General features: G+C 48.6%; 1 protein-coding gene across 2 annotated transcripts; it reads right to left on the bottom strand.

Moving 5' to 3' along the window:
• Nucleotides 1-1,585: 1,585 nt before the first annotated feature.
• Nucleotides 1,586-19,779, bottom strand: NR2E1 (nuclear receptor subfamily 2 group E member 1). 2 transcript variants are annotated; one of them, XM_064412857.1, is made up of 9 exons: nt 19,018-19,779; nt 13,943-14,088; nt 13,143-13,230; nt 12,637-12,872; nt 11,187-11,333; nt 6,347-6,443; nt 5,812-5,961; nt 5,442-5,547; nt 1,586-3,045 (listed from the first exon to the last, which is right to left on the bottom strand). In XM_064412857.1, the coding sequence occupies exons 1-9, from the start codon at nt 19,040-19,042 to the stop codon at nt 2,883-2,885; spliced, it is 1,158 nt and encodes a 385-aa protein (XP_064268927.1). In that variant the 5' UTR covers nt 19,043-19,779; the 3' UTR covers nt 1,586-2,882. The 2 variants fall into 2 exon arrangements, with proteins under 2 accessions (XP_064268927.1, XP_064268926.1); XM_064412856.1 differs by lacking the exon at nt 19,018-19,779 and adding an exon at nt 16,621-16,784.
• Between the last annotated feature and the right edge of the window lie 11 nt (nt 19,780-19,790).

The raw sequence follows: 19,790 nt of genomic DNA, 5'->3' as shown, positions 1-19,790 counted from the left end.
CTGTCATTTGCCATTAAAAAACTAAAATATTTAAGCTGAAGAGGGGAAAGCTGCATGCTTGATGTCAATGTATTCCTATTTCCAAAGTGAGGACTTTGGAGCATTAGTCTCTTAGAGTGACAGGGCATTTGCGTAGCACTCTGGGATCCCACCTAGCCTTGAGTCCTTCAAGGCTAGCTAGAGACCCTAATTCTGCTGTGGTGTAACTGGCTGTGCTTCAGTGCAACGTGCAGCAGTGGGAGCAAGAGGTAGTCTGACATTAGCTGTGCCTAAACCATAGGGATCTGGGCATTGTTCCCAGCTTGTGAGTCTGCTCTGCAGCTGGGCCAGGTCTTGCAGGTAAGAGGATGAGATATGGGTGTGGTGCCATTGTCCTGCCTGCTTTGCCAGTACGCTCTGCTTTGTCCTCTAGCCTGGGCAACATAGGGACTACAGCAAACTGCAGGCTGTGATTGTCTGGTTGTCTAGCAGGGTGGATGTAGTTCATGTTTATTGCTGCTCTGGGAGAGCAGCATGAATCTTACTGAAATGAATGTTCTGTGATGGATTCTGTGCAGCACTGGGTTTTACTTCTCTAGTTCATAGGCTGAATTGTCACAGAGTTGGAGAACTGCAATTGATTTTTCTACCCTATTATATTCTTTTTAGTGTAGAGAGCAGAAAATAGTTGAAGATTATTACAGGTGCAGGAAGAATGGATTATAAACAGTTTGTTGATGTCTATCTAAGAATGTGCTCTGCCTGTGGTAAGTGCATTTTTAAGTGCTCCAAGCTAGTTTGTATAGAAGATACTTTGAGGTCCCATAGCCTGTGACTCATCTTGTATATTTATGGTCTGTCTTGGAAAAGATAGAATGTGAGACCCAGCAGACTGCAAATGGAAGAGAGCCTGGGTTAAAACTTTGACCTCTGAAACATGTGAGATTTTTGAGCTTGGAAGTCAGCAGAGCTAGGATTTCACTTGTGACCTGTATTCCTTGACACTGCAAACCAGTGAGCTGTCAATGCACACAGTGTATTTCTACCTGTCATTTTAGCAAGCGTGGTTCTTCAGTTACTCATTGCCATATGAACAATGCATTTCCCTCCTACTATTGCCAAGTTGTTGTGTTCATTAGGAGTTGTTTCCCTCTTTCTTTGGTGTGATTATACAGTTAGACACCTTAATAACACCTCAGTCTTTTTAACTGAAGCAGTACTTTTGTACTCATCACCTTTTGTTAGCTGCACAGTTCACTGGTACTAAAAATTGCAATAACGTGCAACAGAAGGCACATACTGGGGTAGGCCTCTGATGCACTTAATGTTGTATCCTAGAAAAAGCTACCTGACACCTTCTTGAGAAAGAAACCTTGCAGCTGGTATTTATTTGAATTACAGAAAATAGCTCCATGTAGGATCTCACAAGGCAGGATCACCTAAGCTATTCCTTTAATGTTTGTCTAATCTGTTTTTAAATACCTCTGATGATGGAAACCACAGGATCTAGGGCAATTCATTTTAGTAAGGAATACTTCTGTTCCCTGGTAAGTAGGAGACAGTGAAAGAAGCAGATTAAGGACAACAGTTGAAAGAACAATGGAAATTAATTTAAATTCAATATATTTTTATTCTTTGTAAATACAATGAGTACAACTTTTTAACTTCACAAATCGGTTAATCCACTTTGTACAGGAAAAGTTTTACTCATTCTATGATAGTTCAAGTGCTGATCTTTCTCAGTGCTAGTTCCTAATAACAAATCAAATTTTGAAAAGTACAGCAGCTATCTTTAAATGTTTTTTTTTTCTACATTATTCATACATCAAATAAGCAGCTTGTAACGTTTTTGTGTGTGAGAGGATGTAGGCAAACAAGGCTTCAAAATTAGAACCTGGAGTTTTCTAAAAAGGCATTGGAGACTTTTGGAAATTGTTAGCATTGTATCAGTCAACAACCTTTATTTCTTTGAAATAAAATTCCTTCCATTGATTTTTTTATAGTCATTTCATTTCTCTGCACATCTCATTGACAAAGAGTTTGGCCACCGTTGCCTTTGGTTTCAGCACTGTGCCAACGGGACAGCCAGCAGATCACTGAAGCGGTCATCTCCATTGTATTTGGTTTTGCTGTTTTAGTCTTCCTTTCTTGTGTTGTCTCTTTTCAGGTGTGGGTGTGTGTGTGTGTTTGAATTATGTCTGTGTGTGGAAGAAGAAGGAGGGAAGGTCAGGGAGGAAATGTATAAAGCTCTTCTGTCTTTGAGATGTTAACCGAACAAATTGTGGTGACATCTGCGTCAAAGATCACCAGTTCATTTTGTAGGAAGAATGGAGCTGCCGTCATAAGCTACCTTTTAATCAGTTCTGAAGGCCACTTCATGATGCTTTATAGCAGAAGCAATGTTTTGGTAACTTGGTCTCAAATGTTGCCTATCATATTAAAAACATTTTCCCAACATAGGCTACTTTTAAAACAATTCTGAAGGCCACCACATCTTGTGTTACAACAGAAGCCAAGTTTGGTCACCCGGTTCCAAATACTGAACAAGCTAAAGTACCTTCTTTTACATTTTGTCTCAGATCTGCCAGTTGAATGAGAGAATAGCAGAGTCTTTGTTAACTATGACTGGCATCTGAATTGCCTCCATCCTGTAGTAACAGGAATAGCAGCCAAATTCCAACCACTTTTCACTTTTTCTGTAGAACAAAGCATTCTCTCCATGATCTAAATCACTCTGTTCAGAGCAGCAGAATCATATCTACTGGGGTATTTTTTGTCAATGAGTTTAAGGACTAAACATTCCCAGGCTTATGCTTCCTGTAGATTTTGTTAGTTGAGGCTTATTCTCCATAGATAAAAGTTCTTCTCAAACTGTCCATCCTGATTGTTTATTTGAAGGTAATTTATATGTCACTGGATTTGTACATATCTGAAAGCAGTCTTGTAATTGGTACATTCCCAATGGTCTTTTTGAAAAACACTTCTTCTATTGTAGATGGACTAATTGAACGTAAAGCTGGTAAAAGCAATAGAAGTTTTCCAAAACGACAGGGTTGTGTGGGATACCTAGGAGACAGAGAGAAAAAGAATTTTGTTGAAGTTTTACAGAATTTTTTAAATTAAGGACTTTATTTTATAGAAAAAGACCAATATTTACTAAATTGCACAGGTGGTGCTACCTATGTGTCCCAGTTTGAGACAAATTTGGGAGGAAACCCCAAAATCTCAACCTAAGTGCAGTCTGCATGGTCTAGAATGACTCAGAATCTAGTGGGATACTGTCACCCCAGGACACTGCCAAAACCCTGTGTTTTGTACTTGTGTGAGGAACGTGGTTGACTCCAAGGAAAACTCTCCATGGCAGTCAGCAGAACATAGGACAAGGTTTCTGAGTTTTGTTTAGCTCCTTTGTTCATTCCCCTAGAGCAGCAGGAATGCAAAAACTGGAGCTGCTCTGGTGTGTCCCTCATACAGCAATGTTCTCAATGCAGTACAGGAAAGAGCTTGACTTGTAGTAACTGCCCTGTCATTTGAAGTAGTTTAGAACTAGCTGGATTGTCATGGTAATCACTTTGCCCCCTTTTGGTTGGCAGATATATTCAATACCAATTGAAAGGTATTAAGGAAAGTTTTTGATAACGAAGCTGCGCTTTTTCCTAGGTAATGTGTTTGTGTATAGGATGTTTTCCATCCTTTCTCCCAGCTTTTGAAGCCAGCACAGCATAGGATGTGCATTTTTAGCTGTGCTTACGCTGTCTTCACAACAGTGATTCTCAAACTTCTGCTTACTGTAGTTTCCCTAAAGGGAAGTGTAGGTTGTTTGGAGAAACATGCTGCTTCCCCAGACTGCCCTCCCTTGCATCCTCTTGAGAGCATCTCCACTGGGATAAAGGGCTGATGCTGCAGTGACATTGGCAGCAGGATAAATTCAAGCCTGAGGATGAAACACACAGGCTGAAGCCCTCTCACCATGGAGTCTGAGTGAGAGTCCTGTCAGTGGACTGCCTTTTCCCTTGTAAGAGGATATTGTTTACAACATACACTGGGTAGCACAGTATCTAAATAGTTCCAGCAACACAGAAATGCTGTGGAAAAGTTGTTCCCTTGGAAGGGAAGATGTGGCTATGTATTCCTCCCTGGCTTCTCTCTCCAACAGGCCCTGTTTCATTTAAAGTCTCCAAGGAGCAATCTTCATAGAAAAGGCCTTCCTTAAGAACAGGAAGAGACTGCTATGCAGCAATTGCTCAGTTACTCTTTTTGCTCTGAAGCAGCCATACCTGGATGGAATTTGCATTTTCACTTCCATCCCCAGTGCAGGCCATTCCCTGTAGATAACAGAAGTGCTTCAGAGACTGCTACCATCTAATCTGTGGTACTGATGGGACTTCTGCCTGACAGAGCTACTATGATAGCAAATAAAAGCTTCAGAGGGAAAAAATTGTATAAAAGTTCCTCTTCCACTGTTCCATCTCCAACTGTTTTAGTCTCATGGACTTCGACTGCAGCTAAAGGACTTGGCTGCAGCACCACAATGGGATTCACAAATTCTGGCATTTTCATTTGAACCTGATCACAAATTCCAGGCAGCATCTTGGAAGAGCCACTTAAGCTCCTTGTGTCCTTCTTTCTGTGTCTGCAAAATGGAGGAGGTTATATGGGAGCTGGAGATCGTGTGTGAAAGGCACTCATACTGTCTGAGATGCAATGTTTTGAGCATTACTTTTAGTGGTATCTGATTGAATAAAATATAGAGGAAAATGTAGCCCTCTGAACGAAATGCAAAGTGTTGCACAGCCATTATTACTTCCCAGAGCAAGAGTGCTCCTTTTAACACCTTTCTGTTTGTTTAACACCTTTCTGTTTGTTTAAAAACACCGATGTGCTGGAGCACACTTGAAGAGGAGCAACAAAGATGGTTAAGGGTCTAGAGCACAAGTCCTGGTTAAGGGTCTAGAGCAACAGCTAAGGCAGTTGCAGTTGTTTAGTCTGAAGAAAAGGAGGCTAGGAGGAGGCTTTATCACTCTCTACCTGAAAGGAAATTGTAGTGACGTGGGTTTTGATCCCTGCTCCCAGTCACAAAAAATAGGACAAGAGGAAATGGCCTCAAGTTGCACCAATGGAGGTTTAATTTGGATATTTGGAAAAATTTATTTCCCAAGGTTGTCAAGCATTGGAACAGTCTGCCCAGGGAAATGGTGGAGTCATCATCCATTAAAACGTGTAGATGTGGCACTTGGGAACATGATTTATTGATGGACTTGGCAGCATTGATGGTTGAACTGGATGATTTTAAGGATCCTTTCCAACATTTTCTATGGTTCTATTTCAGAAATCCCAGCAGGCTGACAGCCAATGTATACTCTCTGTAGCAGCCTGGTCCCCATTTCAGTCAGTGCAAATGCCACCTTCCGTGCAATGAGAGCAGGATTTTACCCCTACACTTGCCAGAAGACGGCACTGACCTGGTGTGAATGTAGCTGTTCAGGGTGAGCTGGGCTTCATCTTGAAGGGCTGCTATGGCGGCAGCATTTCGGAAACTCCTCAGTTCAGAACCACTGTGTGTGGGCACTGGAAAGCAGATCAGTTACTAGTTCAGCTTGACTCTTGGGTGGATCAAAACAGTTCAGCTAGTGCTATCAATGGAAATTAAACGTTCCCATTAGTTCCCCAGCACTCCACTGTCAGCCCTTTCAAAATGCAGCAATGACTAATGGAATTCAATATGGGCAAACCTACTGGGTGATTCAAAGCTATTCCTGGCTGAAAACATCACTTTAAAGCAGCAACCTCATAGTTATCAGACCAGACAAGTGAGAGATCCTTTCTGCTTACCAGCTTTGAAAGTGACAATGCATTTGAGACAGGCAAATTCAGTAGCATCTAGCCGAAGTTGTCTAAATCTAGCCACAACCTCCTGTAAGGCCTGTATTTCTGAAATAATTTTATTCAGCTTCTGAGAATCTGTATTGTCACCGTTCATGCCTGAAACAGAAACAGATGAAATAAATAATATTAAAAGCATTTGCTTTATTTCATATTGATTTCTGACAAAATCCTCTGTATCAATGTCCTCTCTATTGTCACACTTGTCTATCTGGTTCCATGTAAACTGACTATATTGTATGAAAGTTAATATAAAATCTTCTCTTGGATGATAACAAACACAGTAATTTGCATTTAAATGACAATGCAAGCAGTCATGAATACAACAAAACAACATTATTTGCATTTAAATATAGATTTATAAATGACAGGTATGCTCTATTGTTCAGTAGGAATTTGTTATTCTTTACATGTTGTTCTTTTTTCAGTAATGTATTTTTATGGTAATTTTTGTAACAAAGTCATTAAATTGTGCAATTCTTACCAGATACAGCCAGTAGAGTGTTAGCATCAACTGGAATGGCCCATTGTGCTATTCCTAGAACAAACAGTTCTCTCCAAGCATCTTCCAAAAGCATCAGCTGTCATACAATAGATGTACAATATAACATAGTGTATAATTTATAGATTTATAAACAATTTAAATATGTAAATTTCTGTTATTTTAAAAACTACTTTAAATGCCTGTCATGGTATTTCCCCCACAGCATTCATTAGCTCTTCTCTTAGCCTTTTGAGAAGATGTCTAGAAATAAGTCTATGCATTGTAGAAAAACACTGAGGGCTGGCTCACTGTGCACCATGTTGTGGACTAAAAGGGAAGAGAAAGAAAGAGAGAACTCTTTCCCCAGAGCATTTGCTCACAACATGAACACACCTGCTTTCTCAGCGTGGTGTGGGTTCTCTTCTCGTCCCCCTCAGCACTTATACAGCTGTTCTAGGACAGGTCTTTCCTCTTGCTCTCTGGGGATTACACTCCTTTCCCTCGGGAAGGCACAATTTTGTGAAGAAAAGCCTGGATAATATCCTGGATCAGTGTAGGGATCAGTGCTTTAGAGCACACATCCAACTTATAAACCCTTCCTTACTAACCAGTTTCTGTATCTGTCAAGCACAGCATCTGAACACACAAACAATTTCTCAGTGTCACCTGTTTTTCTGCTTTTTTGCTTAAAATCACTCAGAAATTCCAGGCATTAAGAGCTGTTTCCTTTCAGAGATGTGAATATCCAGGCACCTATGCTGACAGCATTGCTAGTTCTCTGCAGTTTTTGCACATTGTATGTCTGTATGGAGGATGTGTTTTTCTCTGTTTTTTCTGAGGCAATGCTTGTGATTTCCCTGAAGAGGCAGTGGCGCATGTGAAGAGGAGACAAGACTTCTGCAAATGCAGACTGGCAAAGCCAGAATGGACATGTTTAGTCTTGAGGGCATCTGTGGATTGTTGGCCCAGACCAGCTTTTAAGAGAGGATTGGAGGACCTCTGGTTCAGCTGAAGTGCATGGCCAAAGGACAGGCACGTGGTGGTGTGGTGTGTACATGTTGCCGGGACCATGTGTGACAAAATAGTGTGACAAAATAGGGTGAGAGAGATTGGAAGGGGTGAGAACTGTAGTGGGCTCAGAAGGTATCTTCTAGCAGCTCCATGCAGTGAAAGCAGATTGCCCAAAACTCAAGCAGTAAAGAAAATGAAGCCACCAAACCAAAACCCTAAAACTTGCAATTGTTGCTATGGTCCCTGAAACTATCAGCAGCTTAGCATATTAGGAAAAGAGGAAGGAGGGTTTGTAAAGAGTCTGTAAAGAAGAATTAAGTAAAAAAAGATGCTGTGCCAAATTAATGATGATATCCTTGGAATCAGATATGTGAAAGTAGTAGGTGATACAGAAAGCATCAGGAAAAGCAAATCCTTCATCTATGTGCAAACTCTTAATAATGCTGCTATTCAGGACAGTGTTACTTCTTGCCAGGCACTAGGACACCAGGCAATGGGCAGAAACTGCACAGGAAATTCTACCTGAATATGAGGAAAAACTTCTTTACTGTGCACCAAGCACTGGAACAAGTGACCCAAAGTGGTTGTAGAGTCTCTCTCTCCAGAGATATTTAAGAACTGCCTGGACACAGTCCTATGCCATGTGCTATGTGATGACCCTGCCTGAGCAGGGAGATTGGATCACATGTAATCCCTTCCAAGCTGACCCCACCTGTGATTCCATGATTACATGGAAGGGTATTGGATGGTATTAAACCATCCTGTTCCAATCTGAATTCTCAGAGTCTCTGCTCTCAAATTGTCACTGCAGGGTTATGTCCATTTCATGCCTTTTTACCCTGTGTGCTTTGCAGAACTTCTCCATAACCTAAAGAAATTGTGACATGATGATACTCGTGTCTCTGCATACAGTTGTGGTTTGAAACACTTATATTGGATTTTACAGTATCAAAAACTGCCCAGATTATTGCCTGAAATGGAGACAGGGAGGGAGTGCTGTGTCTGGAGTGTGGTGCCCATCTCAGCTTTCTTCTGAGAGCAGATGAATCTAGTCTTAAGTTTCCTAACATCTAGTCCTAAGTTTGCAGCCTGCAAACCCAGTCCCTCCTCTGGATAATCCCACCTGATGGTTGTGCAGGTGTCTGTAAGACATAGGAAATGATTCGCCAGCCTTTCATTTGCTTTTGTCATTTGCTTTCATTTGCTCTTTTTTTGTCATTCATTCATGCAGATACAATGGCAATAAATGGTGGTTCCTGGAAGATATCAATTTCATATTTTGTTTCCCGCTAAGCCTTTAAAGTCAGAAGACTTTAGAAATAAGAGACTATTCCAATAGCTAAAGCTTTCTTCATGCCTATGCATAAGTCTGTAAAACCACCAATTAAAATAATTCATGCTGAAGTCATACTCAGCCCTCCTTCTTCAAAGAAACAACAAATACCAGGCTTTTTGAACAACTGGTTTTGCTTCTTAATCATCCCCATCCTTGGTGTGACCTTTTCTTGGGGACCTGCATTGGGTCCAACCTGTCTCACAGATAACGTGGGCAGGTGTGCAGGCCAGCAGCACTAGAAGCACGACATTTTTTGTTGCGTGGTTTCCAGTTCAAGATGGACTTATCTGTATGAATCTAGGGAAGGGACACAGCCTCTGTTTTATCAGAGGTAAGAATGCAACAATACTCAGACTTGTGTTTTATCAGTAAATTTGTTTCTATTTATTTCCCTGCCTTCAAGATAAAACTGCCCCAGAGTCCTGAAATTACAGTGCACTTGCCTTTTTAGAAGAGCAGAAAAAAAAAGAGGAAAATTCAGGAAAATATTTTAGTCTCTCCTCAGCCAGATGTCAGGAACACCAAAAGAGAAATGCAGACATTTACAGCTGGGCCATTGTCAAATTAAATAAAGCAATTGCAATGTTATAAAAATCATCTGTATGATTATTCACAAAATAAGGTGATTAAAATCAGAATTATTTCTTCTCCAGCTCTCCTGACAGGGGAATCATGCAGGAAGAGGCCCAAATCAAAGCTTTTGAGCTGAGCAGCTCAGAGTTTTGAGGAAGCTGACTTGCAAGGAGCTACAGCAAGTGAGAGTGATGTTAAGGAAAGGCTGGGTTTTTAATATGCTATTCACTAAGATTAGTCCCTGCTATGACAGTGAAAGAGGTAGTGAGTTATTTAATGGGAGCACTGTGGTGCCTATGGTAAATAAGCAGGCTGTGCTGTTTGAGGTGTGCTTGGTCACACACCATGGAGATGTCCCCTTCCAGATCCTGCTGCCTCCTCCTCTGCACACTAACAGAGATGATGGTGTGGGAAATGCCTCCCTATTATGTCAGATAAACCCTTTGCCTAGGGAGCCTCCTGTGGACATCCCTGGTCCAGAGATGGACCCAGTCTGCTCCTGCGTGCCGGAGCTGCTGCTGGAGCAGCGCACCTGCTTCTTGTCCCTGACACTTGAGCCTGTTTCTTTGGTTGCTCGCTGTGACAGACCCAGTGCTCCACAGGATTAGTGGCAGCAGAAGACACCATTAGAGAGCAGCAGGATGCCACACTAGGATTGTTGTTTTCCTGCTGGTAAGTGTGACCTTCCAGGCCCCATCTCATCTCTCCCCTCATCCTCACTGCATAGCAGGACTGCAGGTAAAGCTGAGCAGCATTCCTCTTTGACTAATTTCACAATGAGGATTTCAAGATGTGGGTTTGGTGCTAGAAAATGAACATTTTTATATACCTTAGCTTTATAACACATTGTGACCATCATTATTTACCTTTAGATTGAAAGCATTCTTGGTTTTCTAGGAAGCTCTTTTCTTGTAGCTCAAAATACATATTTGCATATCAACTGCAGCACTTGTAATGTGCTTCTGGGGAGAGGAACTAGTTCCTCTGACGATTGCTATGTAACATCTATGACACAGTTTTTGTAGTTACCATTTTGGTAAATTAGCTCAATCATATCAAAGTAATAGATGTCTTTTATGATTGGAGCTTTGTGCAGATTTCCACCCTTCCATTTTACAATTATCTGATTACTTTTTTTAAAATTGGTGCATTATACAATGCACACTGAGTCCTCATCAAGAATCAAGTCATTAAGAAATTGTTTCATCTTGTGTGGTTCACCTATGATTTACTTGAGGCAAAGGGAAATTATCATAGAGGAAAATAAAACATATTAAGGAATATTTTAATTAATGGTAAAAAATATTGGGGGCTGGCCAAATACTGCTTCCACTATATTGATATAATTGTAAGCCAAGGTGAATAAGGAAAAAATGTGTAAACAGTTGAGAGGAGAAGAGGAGGAGGAGAAGGAGGACGAGGAGAGGAGGGGGAGGAGGAAGAGGAAGAACTGGTAGAGGAGGAGGGGAGAATTGGTCTTCAGAAACCTCAGTCGTATCCTGAGACCATGAACTTAGCTAAGCATTTCTCATCCCTAAATAGCAAAGATGCTAATCCCCATTTTATGGAAGGAAAAGTTGTCCTACAAGTAGAACAGCAGTTTGGACATACTAAGGTTGGTCTGCAGCCTGGTGATTTCTCCTCTAGCACTTGTCATTCCATAACACTAGTTTTATGTTAGATTCCTTTTTCCTGGCTTGGTTTTTCACTTGCTTCATGAGATAAAAGTTGGAGGAAAGCAGTTTCTAAATCACTGCCTGGTTTTCAGGGACAGACTGAAACGCTGCACTGAACTTCAGAGCTGCTGGAGTCCATTACAGATATCAAAGTCTAGGGCTGGAAGTCCAGGACCCAACTGAAGTGTGAGCCTTCTTTAACAGGCAGGCCAGGCCGTTGCCACTCCCACTGCCATTGCCTTACCTGGTCTTGTAAGGACAAGGTGGAGAAGGCTGGGACACTTTTGGCCCACTTGATGCTCATGAACAGAAGTCTGGCTGCTGACTCGCAGACGGATTCAGTGGCCACTTCGTAGAGATACATAGGGGTGCCGTTGACTTCATGTGGGTACTAATGTCAAAGAGAAAATAAAGCCATTTCATCCAGTGCCACCAAGGCAGCCTGCTCTTCCTCTCCCCTACATTCAGTGCTCCTGCTCATGCCCGGTACAGAGTGTGCACTCTCGTGTTCTGCAAGCAGAGGGCATTGCTTGCAGTGGGCTCACTCCAAACTGCTCCCTGCTGCTTATCCATGTGGATGAGCTGTACTAAAGAAACTGTTCAGAGCAGGAGGTTGAAAGGAGAATGAAATTATTGCATCAAAGGGAAAAAGTGTACCAAAATGATGTGTCATGCTTTACTCTGTTACACAATAGAACACCTCTGATAGCAGAGTTAGAAGAATAGAAGTTTGATTGACAACACGTAGTTTGTAACCTTGCTTCAGAAGCTGATTTAGCATTCCAGCCCTGCTCAGCAAAGCAGTAAATATTCATTTAGCCTAAACCTTCATCTTGCTCCCTGACTGCAACAGGTTGTAAGTAGATGCACAGAACCAAGCACAACTATCTAGAGGCTGTGTAGGGTTTGAATGGAGTTATGTTTTCAGTGTGTGCTACATTTTCTTGCCAAATAAATTCTGATTCAGCATTTTTCAAAATTACCACATAAAACTATGTGCTGTGATCACGTTTATGATGGGTTCTGCCAAGCTATGTACCAGCTCTGAAAATGCAGAACTATTTAAGCAGCTGCTTCTGTGATTTTCTGCATGCTGTGAAGACACAAACTGCCATTGCAAATGGGCTAATGAAAAACATCACCTTTCAGCTAATTCCTGTGCAGTTGAGGCCACAGCAGTGCTTCCACTGGGCTGCTCAGGAAATGTCACAACCAAGAAGTGCAGAGAGCCAGCTTAGCCAAGTTTGGGTTTTGTGTCTGTGGGGACAAGCTGCAGGCTTTGGTCAGTACACAAAGTACTTTCTGAACTACACCACCATGGAGATTGGCATTTCTCTGAAGAAAACTCATTCACAGGGATTGCATTCCTTGTGAAACAAGGTTTAAAACTGACTTGTGGATGGGCTCCAGGCAGGAGGAGCATTTCTGCATCCGTGAAGGTATCAGAATGCATGAGACAGGGTTTGTATGGAGCAGGTTCTCAGTTGCTCCTGCTGCATAGCACTTCTCCAGAGGGTGTTGCACCTCATCCCCTCACAGCCTTTAGGGGTGTAACAGAAGTCCCCACCACAACCCACAAAGCTTCAAGCCTTGCTGTTTGCCATGTCCACCCCAGCGGCAGGAAGGAGCCGACAGGTTGCAGGCACCTCAGCAGCAAGGTTTGCAGCCCGCCGGGGGCCGGGGCAGTGGCTGACCTTTGGGGTGGGCTGTGCCAGGCCCACCAGAGCCTGTCTCTCCGGGGTGCCAGTGACAGCGGCCAGCTCCAGGCCATGGGGCTCCAGCTGGGAGACGGCGGTGAAGAAGGCGGGTGCCGGCAGGGCGGCAGCGGGGAAGTGCGGGGCTCCGCCGCTCTCCTCCTTGTGCCCGCGGAAGTAGAGAGCCACCTGCTTCCGTATGGTCGACGTGCGGGGGCCCCGCTCGTGCTGCACGGCTGTGGGCATCAGAGAGAGGCGAGGGAGTCACCTCGGGGCTCCGCGCTGGGTGCCCCGCCCCGCTCGGCCGGGCTTCCCTCCCTCCCTGCAACCTCCCGAGGCCAGCCCTGTGCCCCCCGCCGCCCGAGGGCTGTCTGGGGAGCAGTGTCTGAGCCTGCCGCGGGATGGCCGGGCCAAGGAGACACGGGAGTGACAGAGCGCTCCTCAGGTCGGAGCAGCTCCCTCCTGCTGCCCCGCCACCCCAGCCCCGGGAGAGGGGGAGCAGGTACCATCTTTGTTCATGTTGACCTCCAGGCACTTCTTCAGCCGGCAGGCTCGGCACTGGTTCCTGTGCGTCTTGTCCACCGGGCAACCTCCCTGCAACACAGCCAGCCGTCGGGCCGGGGGCAGCAGCGCGCCCACCCCGCCGGCCCCGCGTGCCGAGCCGGGCCGTGCCAGGTGCTCGGCCCCGGGACAGGGCGGGCCGTGCCAGGTGCTCGGCCCCGGGACAGGGCGGGCCGTGCCAGGTGCTCGGCCCCGGGACAGGGCGGGCCGGGCCGCCTTCAGCACCCGAGACAGCGACGGCGGCGCCGCCCCCTCGGGGCCCCGCGCATCCCTCCGCGATGCCAGCCTCACATCCCCGCGGGGACGCCCTGGCAGTGGGAAGGAGCCCGGCCGGAGCAGAAGGGGGAAAGCGGGGCTGCCTCCGCCTGGGCACGGGCACGACACGCCGGCGTGTAGACCCATGGCTGTCCATCGCCTGGCTGTGCTGAGGCTTACCGGGAGGCTGCCCCTCTCTGTCCTCCCATAGCCGGGCGATGGGCTGGCTGTGCCTGCCGCTGCCCGCATCCCTCCTTCTCCCTGCGCATCTCCCCCGTCCTCTCCGCTGGGCTGGGGCGGGGGGCGTGCAGGGGGAGGCGGGCTGGGGCACCCGGCCTCGGCCCGGGACCCCTGGCAGGGGAGGGCGAGGCTGCGCGGCTGCTGCACCTTGCTGCGGGAGTCTCTGTTGGTGGGGCAAGGGCAGTGCGGGCCCTGGGGACATGCAGGGTAGGGGGTGCAGGCGGTGAGGGGGCCAGGCTGCTGCTGGTACCTGATTTCCTGATTTGCAAACATAGGTCCTATTCCTCCTGATGCTCCTCTTGAAAAATCCCGAGCACCCATCGCAGGCATAAACCCCATAGTGCTTTCCGGAGCTGCGGTCCCCACACACTTTGCAAGGGATGTCTAAAATACGACCTGAAAGCAGAGAAGGGAAAGAGGGAGAGAGAGAGCTCTCAGCAATCTGACCTCCGGAGGGATTAGCCCCAGAGCCGCAGTACAAGCAAATAATGAAGTGATTTTATAGCCAACTTTCTTTTCCTTGAGCAAGTGTCAGTTTTCTACAATGAGCATTATTCATGCCCCGCTACGTTTATTTGGATCTTCTATAATCGCCAAGACCCATTTTGGAAGGGAAGATTACAGCAGCGGGAGCAGCAGTCTTGCCTGCAAGAAGTGAGGTTGAGGGGGGAGGGGAGGGAATTCGGGGGGTTTGCTGAGGGGGAGTGTGTTTCTCTGGCTTTCTGGCGCTCGGCAAACAGGACGGCACTTTCCCTGGGCAGGAGAGCAGTCAGGATACCGATACACAGAATAAACCAAACCAAAACAAAATCAAATGATCGGGAAGCCAAGCAACCTCCTCTCCCCGCTAGCAACCCTAGCGAAAGGGGGCTGATTTCCACGGCAGAGAAGGCGTGCCATTTTCTTCACCCCGAAACCCGCAGCAAAACTTTCCGTCTGCGTTTTGTGCGCGGAGGAGCCCGCGGACCTGTGCGCCTGGCGGGCGGGCAGGCTCCCTCCGGCCCGCTCCGCTCCGCTCCGCTCCGCGCGGCGCTGCTTTCGCACCGGCTTCGGCTGGAATTGCAAATACTCTCAGGGAGATGCAAAAACTCGTACAGAGACGATTGCAGCCCGGTTTAAGAAACCCGCCAAAACCCCGCTCGGCTTCTGCCTTTTCTCCGTTTGTTTTTTTTTTGGGTGGGATTTTTTTTTTGGTGGTTTTTTTTTGGTTTTTGGTTGTGTTTTTTTGGGGGGGTTTGGATTTTTTCCCTCTCTTCTGCTGTTTCTTTTTCTTTTTTTCCTTTTTTTCTTTTTCTCTTTCCTTTTCTTTTCTTTTTTCATTTATTTTAATTTTTCTATTTCCTTTAATTTTTCTCTTTTAATTTCTTTTCACTTTCATGTTTCTTTTCATTTTCCTTGCTCTCCTTTCCTTTAATTTTTTCTTTTCTTTTTATTTCATTTTCCTTTCATTTTCTCTTCCTTTTCCTTGTTTACTTTTTTCCTTTAATATTTTTCTTTCTCTTCTCTTCTCTTCTCTTCTCTTCTCTTCTCTTCTCTTCTCTTCTCTTCTCTTCTCTTCTCTTCTCTTCTCTTCTCTTCTCTTCTCTTCTCTTCTCTTCTCTTCTCTTCTCTTCTCTTCTCTTCTCTTCTCTTCTCTTCTCTTCTCTTCTCTTCTCTTTTTTTCCTCTGCCTCAAACAGTCTTCTTCCCTCTTACCAAATCTTAAATTAGAAAATCAGTCCCTCTCACCAAACCTTGGTCTCCAAACTCCAACGGAGAGCTCTCGGGGCCGCTATATTTATTTGGAAGTAGTTCAGGGATAGCGGCTGGATGAGGATGGAGGGGGAAAAGCGGCAGCGTGGGGAGCAGTGCTGGGGGGCGGGAGGGGGCAATGGAAACAGGCCGCAGGGGCTCCTCTCGCTCCCTAGAGAATTTAGGAGCCGAGATACTTTCAGACATGTCTGCGCTAAGGTTCTAAGACAATGCCTGCTGGCAGACAATAGGGACATTAGATAAAGTGTTAACTTAATGATTTTGCCCATTGAAACTCGTTTGACTGCCTCCAATGAGCACAAGCTGCCAGCTTCTCCCCTAAATGAAACCCGACAGCTGCTATACACAACACGGCGAGAGGGACGGGGATTAGGTTAGGGACTGCGAGAGGGAGGGGTGGCGGAGGGAGGGAAGGTGGGAGGGGGGGAGAGAGGTTAAAGAATAGAAAACTTTTGCGCAATTAATAAGGAGCGCAGCTGAAGGATGCCCCCCCCGCACACCACTGCCTGCGAGCAAACCGCGCCTTTGGAGCTGCAGGTAGGCGCCCGTGAGGAGGGCTGAGGCCAAGGCACGGTTTCTGGGAGTGTGTAATTACAAGCCCTCCTTGCCACCTGCCTATTGGGGCACCAGTGACCCGTCAAAAAGTGTAGCATGGGAATTCGGATATCGCACAATGCAAACGGGGGAAAGCGCCCGACTTCCCTCTCCAGTCCTTAGCATCCACGGGGAGGGAGAGGATCCATCCACACGCACGCACACAAAGGAGGAGGAGGAGGAGGGGCAGGCTGGGGGTGGGGGCACAGACACTGAAGCGGTACGTGCAGCGGTGCTGCAGCCCGGTGCCGAGCCCGGCGCTGCCCCCGCGCCCCCGTCCCACGGCCGCTCCCTTCCCTTCCCTTCCCTTCCCGCGGCACGGCCCCGGCTCCGGCTGCGCCCCGGGCCCGCCGTGTGACCGCCACCCCCGGGCACCGGGCAGCCGCCGGGGCCCCGCTTCCCCGGCCGGCCGGCTCCTCTGCCGGCCCTTAAGTCGGCCAGCGGAGACGGAAGAAACTCGTGTTAGTTTTACCCACACAGATTTTAAGTTTGGGAGCCGATTTGGGGGAAAAAAATATCCTATGCACTATGTATGTACATATCCACACCATGCATATAGGCGTGCGGCCCATATATTCCTTACACGTCGCCGTATTCCCGCCGTAGCACCTGGAGCACCTCACCAAACCCATATAAGCAGGTTTCCAGCCGCCGGAGCAGCGTGGCCGGTCTGCTCAGCTCCGTGGCCCCCGGCGAGGCGGTGTTCGGGCTGGGGGGCACGGCGGAGGGAGCGGCTGGAGCCCCCCGCGTCCGCCTGTGCGGGGCCGCCCCGTCCCGCCGCCCACCCCCTCCACCCCTGCCCCGCGGGGGCTGTTATGAGAAAACTTTCTTGCTGGGCAAAATATGAAATAAATAGACGGGTAAGAGGCAGGGCGGGGGGTGGGAAGGGAAAAATGTAAGCTTGACACGGGGGTCATGCGATAACTGATTAACTCTGTTTAAAAGCGCTCCGGTTCCCCGAGGTACCGCTTCGTCTCAGAAGTTTTAGCGCTAAGAAAATGGGATTTCTGTTCAGCAGGGAAACCGTTTTGAACATCCCACGACAGGGGGTCCTTGGGGGCTTTTTTTGTGTGTCATAATTGCTTAAAGGATATATGGCAGCCCCGATTACTGTAATTACCATCAGAGGCTGTTGAAAGAAGTTAGTCTGGGCTCGGGGGACGGCGGGATGGGGTCTTGTTACCACCCAGGCAGACATCGCAGTTGACATCGCCGGGCGCCCACCGGCGGGCAGAAAAGCCAAGACGCAGCCCCCTGGCCCGGGAGCCCCTCAGGACCCCCGGGACGATGGCCCAGGCCCCGGGACAGCTGGTCAGGATTTGCATGCGCTGCCGAGGCCGGCTGGGCTCGGGCCCCGGCGCTGAGGAGAGCCAGCGTGTCCCCATCCCCGTGGGGTTTGACTGAGCCGGTCCTCGGGGTCCCTTTCGGGAGGTCCCCGGGGTCAGGGGGTCATCAGTGAAAGCGGCGGCGGTGGCCGGGGGCTCGCCCAGCGCCGCGGGGCCGGAGGAGCGATCCAGCCTGGCGCGTTTTCACCTCCGCAAAATGTCTCCGGCAGAAGCTCCGCCGCCCTTTGGGGACAAGACTCCCCGGTGCTTCCTGCCCCTTCCTCATCACTCAGAAACCCGTCAGGAGCGCCGATAGCCCCGACAGCAGGGCCCGATCCCGCTGCGGCTGCCTCGCACCACCCGGGCAGCCTGCGGAACGCAGTGGGCCGAAGCAGCCCCGGCCGCCGCAGGTTTTTTAGCCCCCGTCCCCTTCCCCTTTTAGCAGTACCTTGGTACCTCGACTACAATTTTATTTCCTTCCTCGCGGGGCCGGGGCAAACAGATGCAGCCCTCAGCTCCGCGGAGGAAGAGGACGAGCCAGCGCCGCCGAGGCGGCCGCAGCTCGGCCGCAGCGCCGGGGGCTCCGCGCCGCGGCCCCCGCCGCCCCCGGCCCCGCCGCCGCGCCCCCTCCCTCCTCCCCGGCTTCCCGGCCCCCGCGGACAAAGGGCGGACTCGGGTCAAAATAATGGAGGGCAGCGGCGAGGAGAAGGCCGCGGGGCTGGCGGGGGGCGGCCGTGGCAGGTACCGCGGCGGGAGGGAGATTTGCCTCCCTTGGCCGCCACTCCGCAACCCCGGGAGCCTGTCGGAGCGCAGAGGAAATAGCTGTCCGATCCATCACTTGTCAGACATTAAATTGGATTGGGTATTTTTCCCCCCTTTGTTACTGACTCCATCCATATTACAAACTCCGAAAGTCCCGTTGGGATTATACGAATTGAGCCATTCTGTAAGAGCGGTTAGTCATGCTTTAAATTCCCCAGTTATGAGGTGCATGGATTTAGGATTAAGGAAAATGTGACTTTTAAGTTGTTTCTGCTTTCCTCGTTGCAGGATTATTTGTTGTAACTGGGAATGGTGTGCAAAGTATTGCATTTAAATCCTCCTTCGACTGAGTTGCTTACGCGATTCCGTGTAATTGAGTGACCGGAGTTTCAAACTCTTAAAAAGAAATCATTATGTCGCAGAAGATTGCATAAAGTCCGTGAGAAAACCAGCACGTTTAAACGCCGAAACGCCTTTTAAACCCAAACCTTCCGCCTTCACCCCTGTGCCGGAGACCCGCACGTACCCGGCCGCGTCCCGGCGGGACCAGCCCCCTCCCCGCCGTCGGCGGAGTCGCCTTCCCGGGTGCTCGCTGCCCACGGGCTTCTGCCCTGTTCCCAGCCCGGAAAGCCGGGCCACGCAGATGGAAAACGGCTTTTTGCAAGCCCCAGGCCCAAACTCCATCGGGGCAACCCCGAGCCTATATATTCGTTGCCACTCCGGTTGGAAATATACACTTCTTTTTCAATTGGGCGCGGGGTGTGGGGGGGTGCAAACCCAAGCCACAACCCCCCCTCCCCTTCCTCTCCCTCCCCTCCACCTCCCGCCCCCCAGGCCAGGCTGCAGCCGGCCTCGGAAAGGCTGCTCGAAGCCTCCACCGCGTTATTACCCACTTGTTGATCCCGCCGGCTTGCTCATGCTCGAAGCCCCCGTGAGTCGCTAAACTCGGGGCGAAGTGTCGGCGCCGGGGCGAGGCGGTGCGGCCCCCCCGGGGCCCCCCTGCTCCGCGGGGCAGGTGCCTCCCTTGGGTGCTCACTGCTGGCTCCGCCGCGGGGGCCGGCACATCCTCGCCGCAGCCCCGCTCCCCCGGCGATGTCCTCCCGAGGGAAGGGGACACGCTGCGGGGACGCGGAAAGGGGGTGGGGGGCGCGGAGAGAAAAGTGGAGCAAAATGAAAAAAAAAAAAAAAGAGAAAAAAAGGAAAAAAAAAAAAGAACAACGAAGTGACCCAAAGTCGGCGGCCGCTGGCTGCCCCTCTCCGAGCAGATGCTCTCGGGACCCTGGGAGGGTGCTGGGGGTGCGACTGTGCTCGCCACCGCGCTCCTGGAAGGCAAGCGAGAGCCACAGCAGCCAGGACAACAATGAGGCGAAGGAGAAGGTAGGATAGGGAGCGGGGCTCTGCGCCGAGCGCCTCGGTGCAGCAAGCAGGGAGATCAGAGCCTGGAAAAATAATGGAAGGGGGGAAAAGGCGTCAGAGGAGGCAGTCTCTGCCTCTCAGAAACTGAATGGTATAAAAAGGGAAAGGTTTCCAGAAGTTCATTACACTGGCTGACTTCGCGCTTTGAGCTCCAGGCTTCGGCCCCTATAATATCAGCAGAGAGGCTGTGACAGGCAGCGGCGGGGAGGGGAGAGGGACGCCCCTTGCCCACTGAGCTTCCCTCGCTTTC

The sequence above is a fragment of the Passer domesticus genome, chromosome 3, assembly GCF_036417665.1.
Source record: "Passer domesticus isolate bPasDom1 chromosome 3, bPasDom1.hap1, whole genome shotgun sequence".
Lineage (NCBI taxonomy): Eukaryota > Metazoa > Chordata > Aves > Passeriformes > Passeridae > Passer > Passer domesticus.
This window is presented reverse-complemented; position numbering and strand designations above follow the sequence as displayed.

Bases quoted from the DNA above. Each gene is read 5' to 3' on its own strand.
- NR2E1 (XM_064412856.1), bottom strand. From the start codon at position 16,669: ATGGGTTTGGTGAGGTGCTCCAGGTGCTACGGCGGGAATACGGCGACG. The intron at 12,873-13,142 runs GTACCTGCTCCC...TGATGCCCACAG, and splicing joins GGTCAACATGAACAAAGATG to CCGTGCAGCACGAGCGGGGC. The intron at 5,962-6,346 runs GTAAGAATTGCA...TTTCTGTTTCAG, and splicing joins CACTCTACTGGCTGTATCTG to GCATGAACGGTGACAATACA.